This window comes from Pituophis catenifer, unplaced genomic scaffold, assembly GCF_029215685.1.
Source record: "Pituophis catenifer annectens isolate HBS135680 unplaced genomic scaffold, rPitCat1.0.hap2 SCAF_10, whole genome shotgun sequence".
NCBI lineage: Eukaryota > Metazoa > Chordata > Lepidosauria > Squamata > Colubridae > Pituophis > Pituophis catenifer.
Window position 1 is genome coordinate 4,294,826 of NW_027256890.1, and position 17,877 is coordinate 4,312,702.

Here is a 17,877-nt window from a genome sequence, read left to right on the forward strand (position 1 = left end):
ACCCCAGGGAATATTTAGACTTGGTTTTGCATTTAAGTGTGCCGATACAATGTACCCAATAAAGAAGTTCTTTAAGGAAGATTCCAGCCTTGGTGTTCTGATTTGTTTGGGCTCGTTAGTCAGAACCTTGACATATACGCTCATATGCAGAAAGATTGCCAAGATTTTTTTTGGCAAGTTGTCTTTATTTGTGGGCCTCCTCCTCAACATGTCGGCCTATTTCTGGATGCATGTCTTGCAAATGTTTTGTCCAGACTTTTATTTTATTCTGAGGAGCGATGCATGTCAAGGACCTTGTTTATTGACTCTGCAACACATGCCGCAACGGAGCCCGGCTTGGCACGCGTGTTGATGTGCTCTTATAAACCGGGCTGTTTCTTTTCCAACTTTAATAGCCTGGATGGGTCGATTCCACCATTCCAGTGGCAGATGGCACTTGAAATAGAGTGTCTCTCTCTCTCTCTCTTTTTTTTTTTTTTGCAGCCACTGATATGGCTGTAGCGAGTTGCAAAAGAATCATTAGCGAGATCCAGATCCTGTGTCTTAATTGCAAATATTTGCTTTCCCGGATCAAATGCCTTAATTCAGGTTTTTCTCGAGGATTCTTGTCCTTCGTTTTGCACCTCTCTCTTCCTCTGCCTACATCCTGGTGAGAGCAGGGAGCCGGCGTAATTAATCAAATGGCATCCATGGTGATGTGTCAATGAATTCCCCATTAATGGACTCATTAGTGGGCTGCATCTGAGAATGTGTCGAGGAAAAAGAATAGATGGCTTCCTCAGAACGTGCAGAGGCAAAGATATATCTATGACTTCCTGGCCCTGAGAACGTCTCCAAGTAGCATTTGTCGATGAAGCAGAAATATATATGTATTTTTAAATTAGCAATTGGTGTTATTGTTGGTACCACAATGATTGGACAAAGAGAATGAGGGATTCGATCGCTGGAGTTGCTGTTTCTGCAGAGAAGGGAAGGGTTTGATGGTAAACTTCTGCCATGGAGAATTTAGAAGAACAAGAGAGACAGGAAGCAAGTGATCAATCGGTCATTTCAGCAATCTGAAGCTGAAGGATAATCTGGTCCCATAGAAAAAACAAGGATTAGGTTTATAGGCAACCTGTAGAAACTGCCATATGTAATCCTGAATCCTACTGAGGTGGGAGCTAAACTGGCATTATTGTCCATGGATGGTGTGCCAGATTCCAATTAATGTACCCATCGCAAACAGAACTCCGAGGCAATCTGGTTCCTCAAAGAACAGGTTTATTCAGATACATCAATCTTGGCAGAAACTGGTGGAAAGCCAGTACTGAAGGTTCACGCACTTTCCACCACATTAAAAGTAAAAGTTTCTTGTTTTTCTCAAAATAATAAATCACATTGTCCAATCAGGATACTGGCTGGTTGCTTGGTGACTTCTCTCCTCCTCCTCTGGCCAGCCAGCCGTCGGAATGTCTCTGACTCATAAGAGAGCTATGTTGTTTTGGCTGCAAAACTATCTCTACTCTCCCCCTTCAAGTCCAAACTGTGTCAACCTGAAGCCATGTGAGAATAAACCCCAACAGAAATAAAAGCCCCCGTGAAAAGGGACACAGCCAGGTCAGCTTCAGGCTTGACAGGGTGGTGGAAATATGACAGGGGAAAGACCATTTCTACATGAGATGGGACTTAAAAGGATTATAGTCCAGCTCAGTGGAAGAATGCAAAGTTGGGGGAAGTTACTTTGAACATCTAGTTCAGTGATGGTTAACCTTTTCGGCACCGAGTGCTGAAACTGGAGTGCACGCACGCGCACTGGAGTGCCGTAACCCGGAAGAGAGCAGTTGGCCAGTGCGCATACATGCGGCAGCCAGCTGCTCTTCCAGGTTCTGTCGTGCGCATGCGTACCGGACAGCTGGTCCATCCTGCATGTGCACTGGCCAGCTGCTCTCTTATGGGTTCGAGCGCATGCATGCACACCTGACAGCTGGTCTGTCACATATGCCCACTGGCCAGCTACTCTCTTCTACATTCCAGCATGCGCATGCATGCCGGTCAGCTAGTCTTCACATGAAGATCAGCTGGCCAGCATGAATGCATGTGCCAGAACCCGGAAGAGAGCAGCTGATCAGTGCGCATGTGTGCCGGATCAGATGGCCGCCACACCTGCACATGACTGAACCCAGAAGAGCCTCTGGCGACGGTGCACATGTCCACAGAGAGGGCTCTGTGTGCCACCTCTGGCACGCGTGTCATAGGTTCACCGTCACGGCCCTAGATCCTGTTTCTGGGACAACATATTGATGGTGGCACAACAGTTTTTTTAAAAAAACATCCCAACACTCCTTTTGTGATAGACAACTTTTTGGTGGGGTTGAGAATCCCAGTTTGTTGAGGGCCCTGTTGGACTTAGTAAAGATCTTGCTGGAATCTTCTCCAGGTCTTTATGATTTCTACCAGAAGATACTGAGGCTGAATCTCACCTTCATTATGCACAATCGGTGTTCTACAAGATTATTGTGAGGATGAAAATTGGAAAGAGGGGCCTTAACTATGTCCCTGCTTCATCTTACCCTTCTGATGGTGCCTTCTTTATGGATCTTTGTTTCCTTCTTTGTTGTATGCCTGAATAGGATACAGAGGTCCTCAATACGGCCATTCTGACAGGCAAGCCAGTGTCCATCCCTGTGAAAGTGGTTGCTGTTGAAGAAGATGGATCCATCAGAGACATCTCCAGCTCCACTGAATGCAAATCAGCTGATGAAGATGTCCTCAAGGTAAGGCTGCTTCTTGAAACTGGGAACATCCCAGGAATGGTTGAGTCTGATGGTTATCAAGGGTTGAAACTGTCTTACAAATCAACAGCTTACTTAACCAACCACTGGATGATGTAGGCCACTGTCTCTAGAACCTTAATGGAGAACACGTCTTCTCTCCTGCTTTTAAATATAATTAGCAGGGAGCGCTATCATCATCATTAACATTAGCAACATTGCCATTGAAGATGTTCCCTAGTTGGGTAATGAAATGTCTGCAAGAAAATAATCAAGCTCAGAGAGCACCTCACAGGCAGGGAAGTGTTAGGGAAGAGTCAATATACATTCCAAAATGGATAGCTCCAATTTGACTATCCATCTATCCATTCATCTCTCTCTCTCTTCTACCTATATTTATCCTATCTATCTATCTATCTATCTATCTATCTATCTATCTATCTATCTATCTATCTCTATCTATCTATCTATCTATCTATCTATCTATCTATCTATCCATCCATCCATCCATCCATCCATCTATCCATCTATCCATCCATCCATATCTATCTATCTATCTATCTATCTATCTATCTATCTATCTATCTATCTATCTATCTATATATCAATCTATCTATCCATCCACCTATCCATCTATCCATCTATCCATCTATCCATCCATCTATCCGCCCACCCACCCACAGTGGTACCTCTGTACTCAACATTAATTGGTTTCAGGAGGAATGATGAGTACTAAAAATGATGCGTACCAAACAAATTTTTCCCACAAGGAATAATGTAGTGACAGTCAACAATGACAAGTTCTAGCTTGTGTGTTGAGTATCAAACAAATGATGAGTATCGGGGCAAAATTCTCACTTCAAAATGTATTGAGTAATAAATTCAATGAGATTCAAAGCAGTTGAGTACCAAGGTACCACTGTATGCATTATGTAGGTATATCTGTATTAATGAGTGCATGTATGTATATATCCGTCAGTCCATCTGTCCATCCATCCATCTATCTTTTCCACCCTCTTTCTACAGGCACTATGTTTTTTGCTACGTCTCCTCCCATTCTTACAGAAACCAACGTGCATTTCTTGAAGCCAAGGATGTCTTGGTATTATAAGAGTCACCCCTCTCCCTCAACATCTAAATCACATCAGCTAACAAACCTAATTCCATTGTTAATCCCAGCCAGGTCTAAATATAGTGTGCAAACATACCAAGTTCTCATTTCTTCATGAGGTAAGATGATAACAGTAACTAATGGCTCTTTTCATTGACATAGAGAAGTGCATGCGTTGACATTGGTACGGTGATAAAACTCATTATTTTTATCCAGACTTTCTCTCCGGAGTAGATATCTGTCACCACGGGGGAACCGATCAATTAATTATATGATTATCTGATTCAAATTGACGTAGTGAATGAAGAGGTCTTGAATTCAGAAGGAGGGGTCATTCCAACGTCTTCCATTGCTCCGCGATTCAGCTGCCGGTTTTTGTTTCTTCCAAAAATGCTTTCTTTCATACTCCCAAGTTCTATATCTTTCCCTTGATTTGTTGCCGTATTTCCCCTCCCCCTCCTCTCATCACATCATTACGGCAACGAAGGATGTGTTGGAGATACGTTCTGTGGACCTTTCGTGGTGTTAATTGAGTTTCTTACATTTTTTTTTAACCTGGCATATTCAGGTGTTTAAACATCTCAGGAAATGTTATTAAAAAAAAAATTAGGTGCCTGATCGTATTGCTATCTTTGCAGAAGGAGAGAATGGCTGCATTTCTAGACTTTTTTTGGTTTGCATGCATGTAGGGTTTTTGAATAATACAGACATGTTTTGTGGACATTGGAAACTTGCATATCAAACATACACAGGTGGTCCTTGACTTAACAATTGCAATGGAGTCCGGACTTTCCATCATGTGTCACGATGGCCATAAATCGAGGCACCCATGTGACCTGACCAGAGGTGGGTTTCAGCAGGTTCTGACCAGTTCTAGAGAACCGGTAGTGGAAATTTTGAGTAGTTCGGAGAACCGGTAGTAAAAATTCTGACTTGCCCCGCCCCCATCTATTCTCTGCCTCTTAAGTCCCAGCTGATTGGGAGGAAATGGGGATTTTGCAGTAACCTTCCCCTGCCACGCCCACCAAGCCACACCCACAGAACCGGTAGTAAAAAAATTTGAAACCCACCACTGGACCTGTCTATATGACTTTTTTTCTCTTTTTTTCGCAGCCATTGTTAAGCAAATGTAGTGGTTGTTCAGTGAAACACTGCAGTTGTTAAGCAAACCCATTGTCTGCAATGATTGGGGGTGTCTTTTTTTTTTTTTTTTGCCATCAACAGAAAGTAAACATCAGTTTTTGCCAAAAACGTCATAAATTTGCACTGAAATAACACCGCAAATTGCCCATAAATGTGGGCTGATCGCCGAGCACCCAAAATGTAATATCGTGAGTTTGGGGGGGGGGGCAGTCATTGGAACTTTGAATTTAGTTCGTAAGTACCTTTTGGGGGAGGGGGATGTCCATCATATCTTCAAAGAGTCATTAAGTGACTTGCCATAAGTCAGTCTTTCTTTCTTTCTTTCTTTCTTTCTTTCTTTCTTTCTTTCTTTCTTTCTTTCTTTCTTTCTTTCTTTCTTTCTTTCTTTCTTTCTTTCTTTCTTTCTTCGTTCATTCATTCATTCATTCATTCATTCATTCATTCATTCATTCATTCATCACATGACCCATTTAATGGGCTCCATCTCACTCCGGGTTCCCCAGGCCTGCTGGCAAAACCAGGTCTTCAGTGCCTTCCGGAAGAAAATTAGAGTGGGGGCCGTTCTAATCTCGGGGGGGGGGATACTGTTCCAGAGAGATGGAGCCACCACGGAGAAGGCCCTTCATGTGTATCTCCCTAGAGGATGGGACCCGCAACATTCCCTGCCTTCCTGCTTTGGTGGGTCGTGTAGATGTGACTGGCAAGAGACAGCCCCTCAGATAATCTGGTCTCAAGCCATGAACTAGCACCTTGAATTGGAACCTTAAGCAAATCAGCAACCAATGCAGCTCTCGCAGGAGAGGTGATACATGTGCACGCCAGGATCTGCACAAAACCATGGGGGGGGGGACGGCGCTGCATTTTGCACCAATTGGAGCTTCTGGATGCTCTTCAAGGGCAGCCCCATGTAGAGTGCGTTGCAATAGTCAAGATGGGAAGTGACTCGGGCATGAGTGACTGTGAGTAGGGATTGTTGGTCCAGGAAAGGGCGTAACTGACGCACAGCCTGGCCAAGACCGCCACCTGCTCTTCGAGCAGGAGTCATGAGTCCAGGAGAACCCCCAGATTATGCACAGGGTTTGTTTGGGGTAGTGCCACCCCATCCAAGACCAAAGGTGGCAATTCTCCCTGAGCCAACGAATCCTAAAACCAGAGCCAGTCAGTCTTGCCAGGGTTTATTTCAACCTGTTTTCCCCATCCAACCCCTAACAGCTTCCAGGCACTGCGAGAGGGAGGAGACGGCATCGCTTAACTCACCACGGGGCCGAGACATACACCTGAGTATCATCAGCATATTGGTGACACTTCAGTCCAGGGGTGAAATGCTCCTGGTTCAGACTGGATCATCCGATCCAGTAGCGATGGTGGCAGGTGGTTCAGAGAACCGGTAGCAAAAATCCCTGCCTCCCGCCCCCCTGCTGAGCCGTGCGATCATCAGAGGCTTTTTAAAAAAAACTTTTAAAAGCATTTTTTAGCGAGATCCTTAGTAGAAAAATCCAATTGATAAAACATAGGAAAGGTAGCTGGGAAAGAAAGAAATGATCTGGGAATTTGAAAATCCAGGACCCAATTTTTATTTGACCATCGTTTGAATCCTGGCACTCGTTTTACTTCTGGAGTGTTTGGTCTTTTCCTTGCCCAACCCCTTGCCAAGGAAGTTGCGGTAATAAGCCCCATCAGGGAAGTTGCCTATAATTGCCTAATTTCGTGCATCTTTATCCCATTAATTTCGTCTCTGGTTGTCCTTTTTCTAATTGCTGAAATGTGCCATGTCCTCTCGCCCATGACGAATGGCATGGCACTCTTCACCTCTGATGCCTGCTTAGTTGATCTTGATGAAGTAGATTGGAAGACAATGCTCCGGGGATGAGCCAAGAGGTGGTCCTTCAAACCTGCCCCTTTCCGGGAAAGGGGATGAGCGGATTTGTCTCTCTGCCTGGAAATCCTGACGCCAGCCCTCCTTGACGTCTCAGAAGAGAGCAACCCCTCTATTGGCTGGCCTTCTGTCCACCTCAGTGGACCGAGATTCAAATGCTCTTCTTGATTAACTATTGGAATCCTTGCAAGCATATGTTGGCTTCTATGGTATGGGGAGGAGGAGGGGGAGGAAAGGGAAGGGAGAAAGAAAGAAAAGGGAAAGGAAAAGGAAAAGGAAGGAAGGAAGGAAGGAAGGAAAAGGAAGGGAGGAAAGGAAGGAAAGGAAAGGGAAAGGAAAGAAGGGAAAGGAAAGGAAGAAAGGAGGGAAAGGAAGGAAGGGAAGGAAGGAAGGAAGGAAGGAAGGAAAGGAAGGTAGAAAAGCAAGCAAGGAAAGAAAGGTAAGGAAGGAAGGAAAGAAGGAAGGAAAGGAAGGAAAGGAAGGAAGGAAAGGAAGGTAGGAAAGCAAGCAAGGAAGGAAGGGTAAGGAAGGAAGGAAAGAAGGAAGGAAGGAAAAGGAAAGGAAAGGAAAGGAAAGGAAAGGAGGAAAGGAAGGAAGGAAAGGACAGGAAGGGAAGGGAAGGAAGGAAGGTTAGCAAGCAAGGAAGGAAAGGAAGGAAGGAAGGAAAGAAGGAAGGAAGGAAGAATTTTCTAGTGACTCTTTTGAGAACCCTCCAATGGCCAAATCATAACTCTGCCCTAATTATGGTCCCCAAACTTCCAACCCTTCACTCCTCCCACCTAAGCCCATTGTATTTCCTCACTTGACCCGGCCCTCCAAATATTACCCTAATCTCTTGCCAGAAGTTGCAGCTGGAGTTATTTGATCTGCTCTTCCAAGGAACTGCAATCAACCGTGAGATTCCCTCCGCTCCGCATACGGGAGCTCTAATCAGATTCTCCTCGATTTTGCTCCAGCAAAAGTGTTTGGGACTTAATTTACGACACCTGCTTTGGGGTGATACCGCTGGTGGAAGCGCTCCCTGGGGACACATCAGTGACACTGACGGCAGCAAGCCATCAGTCTGACAAGACGATGTCATTCTGAAGCAGCGGAGGGTAATTTATGTGACATAAAAGCTCTCGCCTTTGACAGATTCCCAATTCCTTTTTTTCCTCCTGATGCAGAAGTTGTGGGGAATATGTCATAACAATTACAGTTCCTGTTCCTGCCGCTATTGCTATTTGCTTTTGACTAAATTATGCAGCAGGAGGTCTAAAGAATTGCCAGGCCACCTCCAGGATTGCAACGAGGTGCAAATATTGTTGCACGAATCTAATCGGAGATGGAGATGGAACAAAAGTTTATTATTCCAAGTTTTTGGGCTTGTGCTGGAGCCCATCATTAGGGAACGTCTGTCTCTCCAGAATACGTGTACTGGGTTGTTTTACGCATTGTAGTTATATGGTGCCTGGTTGGGTGTAGCTTTTAGTTGTTAATTAGGGTGTTGATGGCTGGTTGTTAAGTCATTGATCGTTGTTTTCTTGTGCTGCTGCGCCCTCAGCTCCTAAGTACCTGATAAACTGGTGAGAAATCAGCACTCCTGTTGACTGATAAGAGGCCCCGTTTCCTTCAATCATTTCTCTGGCTATTTTTGTCCCTGCTCAGCCAACAATTGCAGTAGTTGTAAAATTGAATGCATGTCCTTGTTCATTGCAGTGTGAGGCTACCAATGAGTTTGGGTCTCCTCATTTAACCGCTCGCTTGCAAACATTGTGCCAATCTGGAGTTTAAAAGAAGGGGAAAGGCATCCTCTGGTCTCATGACGTGTGAGTGGATAAATACCCAGACAGCTGAGCAAGAGACAAAGCAAACAATTAAACATCAGGATGTTTGGGGTTGTAACATGTCCCAGTTTGTACTTGGCTCCTAATACTTGGCTCCTTGCTTTTGAATACTTCACATGGCAATGCAGAATTGAAGAAGCTTAGTTAGTTTAGTTTACTTTATTGTCATTGCACCACGTACAATGAAATTAAATGCCATCTTCAGTGTACATTATACATAAAACAAAAACACAACTCCTTCACATTCTATACAATTGAATTGAAAATCCCTGATATTGCATTAATATTGCACTATACAGTAGAATTCAATATAGTTACTGCTCTGGGGTAGTAGCTGTTTTTCAGCCTATTTGTCCTTGTTTTTATTGTCCGGTACCGTCTGCCAGATGGTAATAGTTCAAAAAAAAAAAAAAAAGGGGGGGGGGATGCCCAGGATGAGATGGATCTTTAAGAATGTTTTGAACTTTCTTAAGGCAGCGGGGGCTATAAAGCTCTTCCAAAGAAGGGGGAGGGCAACCAATGATCTTCTGGGCAGTGACGTTGACCCTCTGGAGTGCTGTCCTACCTGCCACTGTGCAACTGGCAAATCACACACAGGTGCAGTAAGTTAAAATACTCTCTATGGTGCAGGTCTGAAGGTCACCAGCAGTTTTTCATTCAGTTGTTGTTTCCTGAGAAGTCTCAGGTAGTATATTCTCTGCTGGATGAGTGTTGTGGTCCACCAGTAGCCTGCGGACTTGGCAGCAGAGTCGGACAGTGAGGAGGTTGGGGTGGAACATGGGCCAGTCCTGGAGTCTGGGGAGGGCTCAGACGAGGGCTCTGAGTCGGAGGCAGAGATGGGGCCAAGGCCATCTGGGAGTTATGCACAGACTCCAGAGCCTCCAGAGTCAGATATCAGAGAGGCAGAGGAACAGGAGGAGCATGTTCCTAGTGCGCACATGCACAGAGCTGCCAGAAGGCACGAGTAAAACAAAAAAGAATAACTCGGGAGTAAGGCCTAGAGATGATTGACCCCTCCCATAAGGCTTTAAAAAGGAACAAAGGCACGTGGGTCCTATGCAGGAAAGCAACGTTGTTAATTCTGTTCCTAATCGGCATCTCTGTTTGATTCTGGACTCTGTATGGCTTTGCCAAGTAGGTCTTTGGCAGTGTGTCAAGGGAGACAAAGGTTGGTGATTATCCCAAAGAACTTCTCCCGAAGGACTTTTTGCAACTAATTGGGACTCAGTTATGAACGAACGTAATTCACCGCTGTTGCAGTAAAAGAGGGTTTTGGGACTACTCATGTGTTTTAATGACTCAGGAAGCCTAGGTCACAACAGTGAGCTTCTTGGGTGAGAAGTGAAACATTTTCAAGGAAAAACCCAAGAAAGTCCACTTGCCTTTTGGAAAACCACCTTTGGGACAACCATGACCTGGATGATTGAGAATCTCCGTAGACACTTGACACTTCATTTTGTATTCTATTTGAGTCTCTTACCTGTTTTTTTTTTTTTAAACTCAGGTAGTATTTTCTAATTTGTTTTATTGTATACTGCCTGGAGAGCATCAGCTCTTGGACTGATGAAACATTTTAGATCAGGTTTAGAATTAGAATAACAAAGTTGGAAGGGACCTTGGAGGTCTTCTACTCCAACCCCCCTTCTTAGGCAGGAAACCCTACACCACTTCAGACAAATGGTTATCCAACATCTTCTTAAAAACGTCCAGTGTTGGAGCTTTCACAACTTCTGGAGGCAAGTCGTTCTACTGATTAATTGTTCTAGCTGTCAGAAAACTTCTCCTTAGTTCTAAATTGCTTCTCTCCTGGATTAGTTTCCATCCACTGCTTCTTGTCCTGCCCTCGGGTGCTTTGGAGAATAGCTTGACTCCCTCTTCTTTGGAGCAGCCTCTGAGATATTGGAAGACTGCTATCATGTCACCCCTGGTCCTTCTTTTCATCAGACTAGACATATCCAATTCCAGCAACCATTCTTTATATGTTTTAGCCTCCAGGTTCCTCAATGCTCCCTGGGAAGCATGCCCACCTCTGACCCCCACAAATCTTCTAAGTTGAGACAGCTTTACTAGCATCATCTTGCTAATCCTGGTATACCCCGTGGCATTGCTGAGCACATGTCGGTAGAGGGAGAGCGGAGAGGAGAAACCAGGCATTAAAAAAGGAAAAAAACACCAACTAACTCTTAGCGACGCAACATTTGTACTAGTTCCACCTAATGAAATGCTGATTCCCCCAGAGCTGGTCTGGGATTTGCAATTAAAAATTGATGGGAAATAAAGCTGCACCATCTGATGGGGATTCACTGGGTAAATAATGCTTAATCCCGTCTGGGACCCTCGGTCTTAATGAAGAGCCATGCAGATGTTTGCTTAAACTAACGCTTGTCAGTAAGGCTTAATCTGTAAAAAGTTGAAGGATCAAACCGCTTAGTCTGGAGTGAGCAACGGTCTTTATAAAAGGGGGAGGTAAATACCCTTGATCCCTTCTTAGCTCCCAGTAGCAACTTGGTCTTTGCAGTTCATTTTCAATGGTTACCCAAATATCCGGGTGGGATTATATGAGGACGATGGCGATTTCATGCAACCCGTTTCCTTCTGAAATATAAGTGAAGGTCTAAGTGAAGCTGGCCTGGCCAAAGACATTCTTAGAGCTTCAGTGCTTCCACACTAGAGCTGAGAGATAGGCAGGGTGTCAGGATTCCAAGTAACACCCCTAACGAAAGAAGACTCCAAGTCTTGAAGTTCCTCAAAGTTTCATCTTATTAGAGATGTCATATTGGCACATTTGGGAAAACCCGAATCTGAAAGCTTCCAGGTTTTCCCCACCCAAGAGAAAGTTCAAGTCCCTGCCCAGCACCCACATGTCCATCACATGGTCCAATCAAAGCACCGTCCCAATTGGAGATGCTTCCCAGTTCCATCCTTCCAGGTGCAGGGCAAGATGTCCTTGACTCTCTGAGAAAGGAATGTTATTATGACTATATATCACCCATGATCCATACAATCCCCCCTCCCAGTTTCCCACAGTAGGAAATGTGGCAGGCCTGAAGGCCCAATGCAAAAGATGGCTTCCAGGCCTGACACAGGGGGGATTAGAGATAGCTGGGGCTGTGTAGTCAAAATAAAATACTTTCTCTTGGGAGCCAAGGACGTTCTCACACCTGGCCGGAGGAAGCTGGAGTGATGTCACCAGACCAGCAGATGCTGCCTTGATTGGGCCATGTGATTGATTGTTTAGGATTGGGGGGGAAACTTTCACTTTTAATTAGGTGAAAACCAAGGGGCCCTTCAGAGTCGGTTTTCACCAGATTGATATTTCCAATAAAGCTATCCTTTGAGGAATCTACCTGCTTCGGAGTTTTTGCTTGCAATGGATATATTTACTTGGAACCCTGACATGAGGATTGGCTACCTTGGGATGGTTGGTGGCCTGGTCTTGAGCAAGGAACTGGGTGTGTTGGTGACATGGTTTGACATGAGCAAGAAACTGGGTATGTCTAGTCTAATGAAGAGAAGGTCTAGGGATGGCATGATAGCAGCTTTCCAATATTTGAGGGGTCTTCACAGGGAAGAGGAGGTCGACCTATTCTCCAAAGCACTTGAGCTCAGGACAAGAAGCAATGCGTGGAAGATTCTCAGAGGTCCAACCTAGAAATTTCCTGACAGTGAGAACAATTGATCAGCGGGATGGCTTGTCTTCAGAAGTTGTGGGTGCTCCATCGCTGGAGGTTTTCAAGAAGAGATTAGACAGCCATTTGTCTGGAATGATATAGGATCTCCATTGAGCAGAGAGTTGGACTAGAAGACCTACAAGGTCCTTGCAACTCTTATTCAGTAAGGGAAGGGAAGGTTCTTGACTCTGAGACATCCTTATTGTCCTCTAACTGATCCTGACCAGCTCAAGATTGACTCAGCCTTCCATCATTCCAATGTTGGTAAAATGAGGGCCCAGATTGTTGGGGGCAATATGCATGGTAAAGGTAAATGTAAAAGTTCCCCTTGCACATATGTGCTAGTCATTCCTGACTCTAGGGGGCGGTGCTCATCTCCGTTTCAAAGCCGAAGAGCCAGCACTGTTCTAAGATGTCTCCGTGGTCATGTGGCTGGCATGACTCAATGCCAAAGGCACACGGAATGCTGTTCCCTTCCCACCAAAGATAGTCCCTATTTTTCTACTTGCATTTTTTACATGCTTTCGAACTGCTAGGTTGGCAGAAGCTGGGACAAGTCACGGGAGCTCACCCCGTTACGCGGCACTAGGGATTCGAACTGCTGAACTGCCCACCTTTCAATTGACAAGCTCAGCATCCACTGAGTCATTGCATCCCTAATATGCATAGAGAGGGCTGCAAAACTCTGAAGAGGTATATAAATCTAAGTGCTATTGCTAATCAGACAAAAACCTACTAATATGTCTTTCCCATTGTATTTCCCCTCCCCCAAGTAGAGAGAATCTAAATTTCCAGTGAGATAAAACAAAAAAACAAAAACAAAAATCTAAGCTGAGAATTTCTCCAATATCTTCTCTTTCTGTGAAAAGGGAGAGATGGAGGACAGAGAAAATAATTCTCTTTTTCATCAGCCCAGCATGAATTGAAAATGCAAGATAATCAGACTGATTCGTTTTCCAATAAATGCAGTCCAGGATGACAAACCCGATGCAAATTCAATTTTTGTCTAAAAGAAAAGTCTAATAAGCAAGATCAGTTCAGAGTCAATCCCCGCTAATAGAATTCAAACACGTGCACTCTCCATGCCTAAAGGAATATATGAATGGAGTTATGATTCTAAGATTCTTGGTACTTGGGTTTTATATATCTCATATTAAAAGGGAGCGATTATTCTATTTGAGGATTATCAAAATATGTCCCTCCTTTCTCTGCTGGAGCATGTATTTTTCTCTAAATGAGGTGTAAATATAAAATGGATATCAAACTAATTGTAGGAGAGCCTGAAGAGCTGGAGTGGGGTGGAGTTAAACATGTCATTAGCTTAGAATTATTCGTTGGCTGGCTGAGGAATTCTGGGAATTGAAGTCCACAAGTTTTAAAGTTGCTAAGTTTAGAGATCTCTGATCTAACTCATCATTTGTAAGTCACCAAGGTAAGCCATGTGGCAATGTTGGCAGCTACCCCCATGACTGATCCAACCAAGATCTGAACCTGGTGTTTTCCAGATGTTTTGGACTGTACTCCAACCATTCTTTAGTCATATTGGCTGGGGCTGGTGGGATTTAGCCCCAAAACACAGAGTTGCTTGCTTCTTATATTGAAGGAAGCACATTATTCTTGCTATTTTTCTACCAATAAGGAGACAAAATCCTGTTTTTTCTGTGATGGGGCTTTTACTTTAGAGAGGAAACCTCCCCAGAGAGAGGGCTTCACATACTGTAGCAACTGGTTCACTCAGCACTGGAAATGTGAGCGCGTGCGGCATCACAAAACATGCATGTGGCTTCTTTTGCTCTTGCTCCTTCTCTTATTGCTCTTTCTTCTTGTTCTTTGGCTGTCTGTTGGTTGTTCTTTTTTTTCCTCCTGTCATCCATCCCCTCTTTCTTTACTCAATCTCTCTTCCTCTTGAAATCCTATGTACTGTTCATAAAATCTTTCTGCTTTGTCTATTGTATCTAATCTGTGTCTTTGTTCCTGCCAATTCACCTATATTCCTTTGGCATCATGTGTATGGTGTCACAAAACACAGCAATTTGCTCTCGTGTGCCACCTGCACATGTGTGCGATGTCAAACAACATGTCAATTCGCTCATGTGCACTGTCTGCACATGCATGTGGCATCAAAAACACAATGATATAGGATGGAATTGCATTCAGGGGGGTGGGCGGGGGCGGGGGAAGGCCCACCGCATCCACAGGTCGCCACTACCAGTTTGCCCGAACCAGTCCGAACCTGCTGAATACCACCTCCAAAACCCCCCTCCCCTTGAGTAATGAATTTATTTGTTATTCACTTCAGGGTCTGCTTATGTTCTTCCTTTATAGGTCTCAGACAACTGTGACACCATCTTTGTGAATGGGAAGGAAATGAAAAGCAAAGTGGACGCCATTGTAAACTTCACCTACCAGCATTTTACCACTCAGCTAGAAATCACTGTATGGGTTCCACGGCTCCCATTACAAATTGAGATCTCCGATACTGAACTGAGCCAGATCAAGGGTTGGAGAATTCCCGTCACCTCCAACAAAAGGTATTGGAACCACATCTTGTATATTTTTCTCAGAAATCAGTCAATACTCCTGGTGCGATATGTTGCGGCCCGCCAGCGGCCAGCAGAGCTGGCAACAGATTCAGACAGTGAGGAGGTTGGGGAGGAATGTGGGCCAGTCCTGGAGTCTGGGGAAGGCTCAGACAATGACTCTGAGTCAAAAGCAGAGAGGGGGCCAAGGCCATCTGGTAGTTCTTTGGTGCCTCTGGAGTCTCTGGAGTCTGACATCAGCGAGGCAGAAGAACAGCGTGAGCCTGTTCCCAGTATGCATATGCACAGAGCTGCCAGAAGACAGGAACAATTAAGAAAACAGGATTAACTTGAGAATAAGGCTTGGAGATGATTGGCTCCTCCCATAAGACATAAAAGAGAAGCGAACGGGACGTGAGCTTTTGCAGGAAGCAATTAGTTCATCTGGTCAGTAAAAGGTCAGGAAAAGTTCTGTTTGACTCTGTGCTAAGTTTGGTCTTGCCCTGCGTTTGGCAATTAGTTCTCTGGCAGCATTCCAAGTGAGATACGGTAGGTGTTTGTAAACACTCCCCTGAAAGACTGTTCGAGAAGCCTTTCGGACTGGGAATGACAATAATTCACAGCCATATGAATTAAAGAGGTTTGCTGGGACTAAGATTGTGCTGTATACTTTCTAAGGAAGCCTAGGTCAGAATACAATATCCCACCAACTAACACCACCAACCAGTTGCCTTGGAGAAGTTTCTGAGTTCTGCCTGTTAAGGATATTCGTCTCTTCTGCCTGTTAATCCCCAACCTTATCAGTTGAAATACTGATAAGTATTATCAGTTGAAATATGGAATTCGGCAACCCAGTGGTGAATATTTCACACAGTGAACTGGCTTCATTTAATTGGAAAATGAAAAGAAAAAGAGGGAAATGGATTCTTGTTTTAATCTCCTACTTAAATTCCTACCAAAGCATTAGCCGGTCTGAATTCAGATATGGGCTTTGAACAGTTTAATAACTTCTTGCATTAAATGAGTAGGACCCAACAATGACATTCATATTGACTCAAAGTCAGTGGTGAAATCCTCCTTGGATCACCACCGGTTCGCTACCTGTGCATGTGTGTGCACGCGCATGCACATGTGCATGCGCAGTGCATGCCAAAAGCATGCTGTGCATGGAAAAAGGAGGCTTAAGAAGGTAAATAGAACAGCGAGGGGGTAAAAAACAGCTGTGCCCCGTGATTTAGAATATAAATCACGGGGCACAGCTGATTGTTGGAAATACCGGTTCGAATGGTTCACCCGAACCGGTAGCTTTTTTTACTACTGGTTTGCCTGAACCGGTAGCTTTTATTACTACGAACTGGTAGCATTTCACCCCTGCTCAAAGTCAATAGCAATTGAAGGAACCATTTATTCACTACATCACTTGAATCAACTAAGGAGAAAGATAGTTGACATGGTTGTGCGAATCAACCTTTAACCAAACTTGGTTTAAAGAAGTGGACTTAATGTGCTACAGATTTATTTATTTATTTATTTATTTATTGGTTTGATTTATATGCCGCCCTTCTCTGGAGACTCAGGGCAGCTTACAATGCGTTAAGATTGTCTTCTTCCAACAAATCTTAAGGAATTCTTTTGCTAATCTCCAAGAGTCTAAAGCCAGCAAGATACAGATTAGGTATCTTGTTGGTTTCTGATTATTCCTGATCTTTTTTTTTCCCTTGAATATATTTCACATCCTTGAATTCCTTATCCCAGACAAATATTATCAGCAGAAGCATGCAAATGACCCTCTTATAGAAATTGTAAATGTAATTCCATCAAGAATGTTTATCCAGATGCTTCTGTGCATTGAGAAAACAGCCCACCGAAAGGATTTCATGACAAATATATCCATATTTGGGTTTTTTCCCCCCAAGAAATTGTTGAAAATGATTGGCTTTTTTTATGGTAGTATTTCACAACTCATGGAATTGCATTTTAAGCTGTAGCGGTGTTGCATATTTGTGCATGAAAAAATTGTAAAATAAATTGAAAGACACGAAAAAAGTTAACATCCTGTTTTAGACCAGGACTGTATAATACATCCGGAAATAATTTTGAAATAGGAATAGTGTCAGGGTTCCAAGTAACACCCCCAACGAAAGAAGACTCTGAGGCTTGAAGTTCCTCAAAGTTCCATTTTATTAGAGATGTCATATTGGCACATCTGGGAAAACCCGAATCTGAAAGTTTCCAGGTTTTCCCCACCCAGTCCCTGCCCAGTACCCACATGCCCATCACATGTTCCAATCAGGCACCATCCAAAACTGGAGATGCCTCCCAGTCACCGCATCGCAGCTGCAGGGCAAGGTGGCCTTGACCTTCTGAGAAAAGAATGTTATTTTGACTACATATCACCCATACTCTATGCAATCCCCCCTCCCGTTTTCCCACAATAGAAAATGTGGCAGGCCTGAAGGCCCAAATGTAAAAGATGGCTTCCAGGTCTGACAAACAGCTGATTTGGATGCTGAAAATCTCACTGCACTTCAGACGTATTTCCTAATTTTGTTCATCTTTGCCAAATTAGATCCCCCCCCCCAATTTCTAATGTAGTCTCTTCTGACTACAGTCTGTTCGTCCAATTCAGAGACTTTACACATATCTTGTTTATACACTCTGTTTAGGGACAGAATGTATCTGCCCTCAGTGTGGAAGGGATGGCCACTCTCGAACTGGCCTTTTTAGTCACACTAGATGCTGTTTTAGGACTTCTTTCCAGAGCACGATACCATAGTCTCTTGAGACTGAAGGATGCCAATGAATGAATGTTTATCCTTCAGAATTAAAACCTGGGTCCATCTGCATGCAAAAGTTATTCTTCCCCACTGTTGCAAGGACAGATCCACAAAATGGGCGCCAGCCTTCCAATGCAAGTCGTTGAATGCAGCCAAGCGCGTATTGTTGAGGCTGGCAAAAATTTAATAGGGAAAAATATA

General features: G+C 44.0%; 1 protein-coding gene across 1 annotated transcript in view; it reads left to right on the forward strand.

Annotated features, from left to right (window-relative positions):
• Positions 1 to 17,877, forward strand: part of LOC139321820 (transmembrane protein 132B-like) — a 259,956-nt gene that overhangs the window by 227,624 nt on the left and 14,455 nt on the right. The window contains 2 exon segments of the mRNA XM_070950725.1: positions 2,613 to 2,756; positions 14,706 to 14,911. Coding sequence (XP_070806826.1) covers positions 2,613 to 2,756; positions 14,706 to 14,911 — 350 coding nt within the window.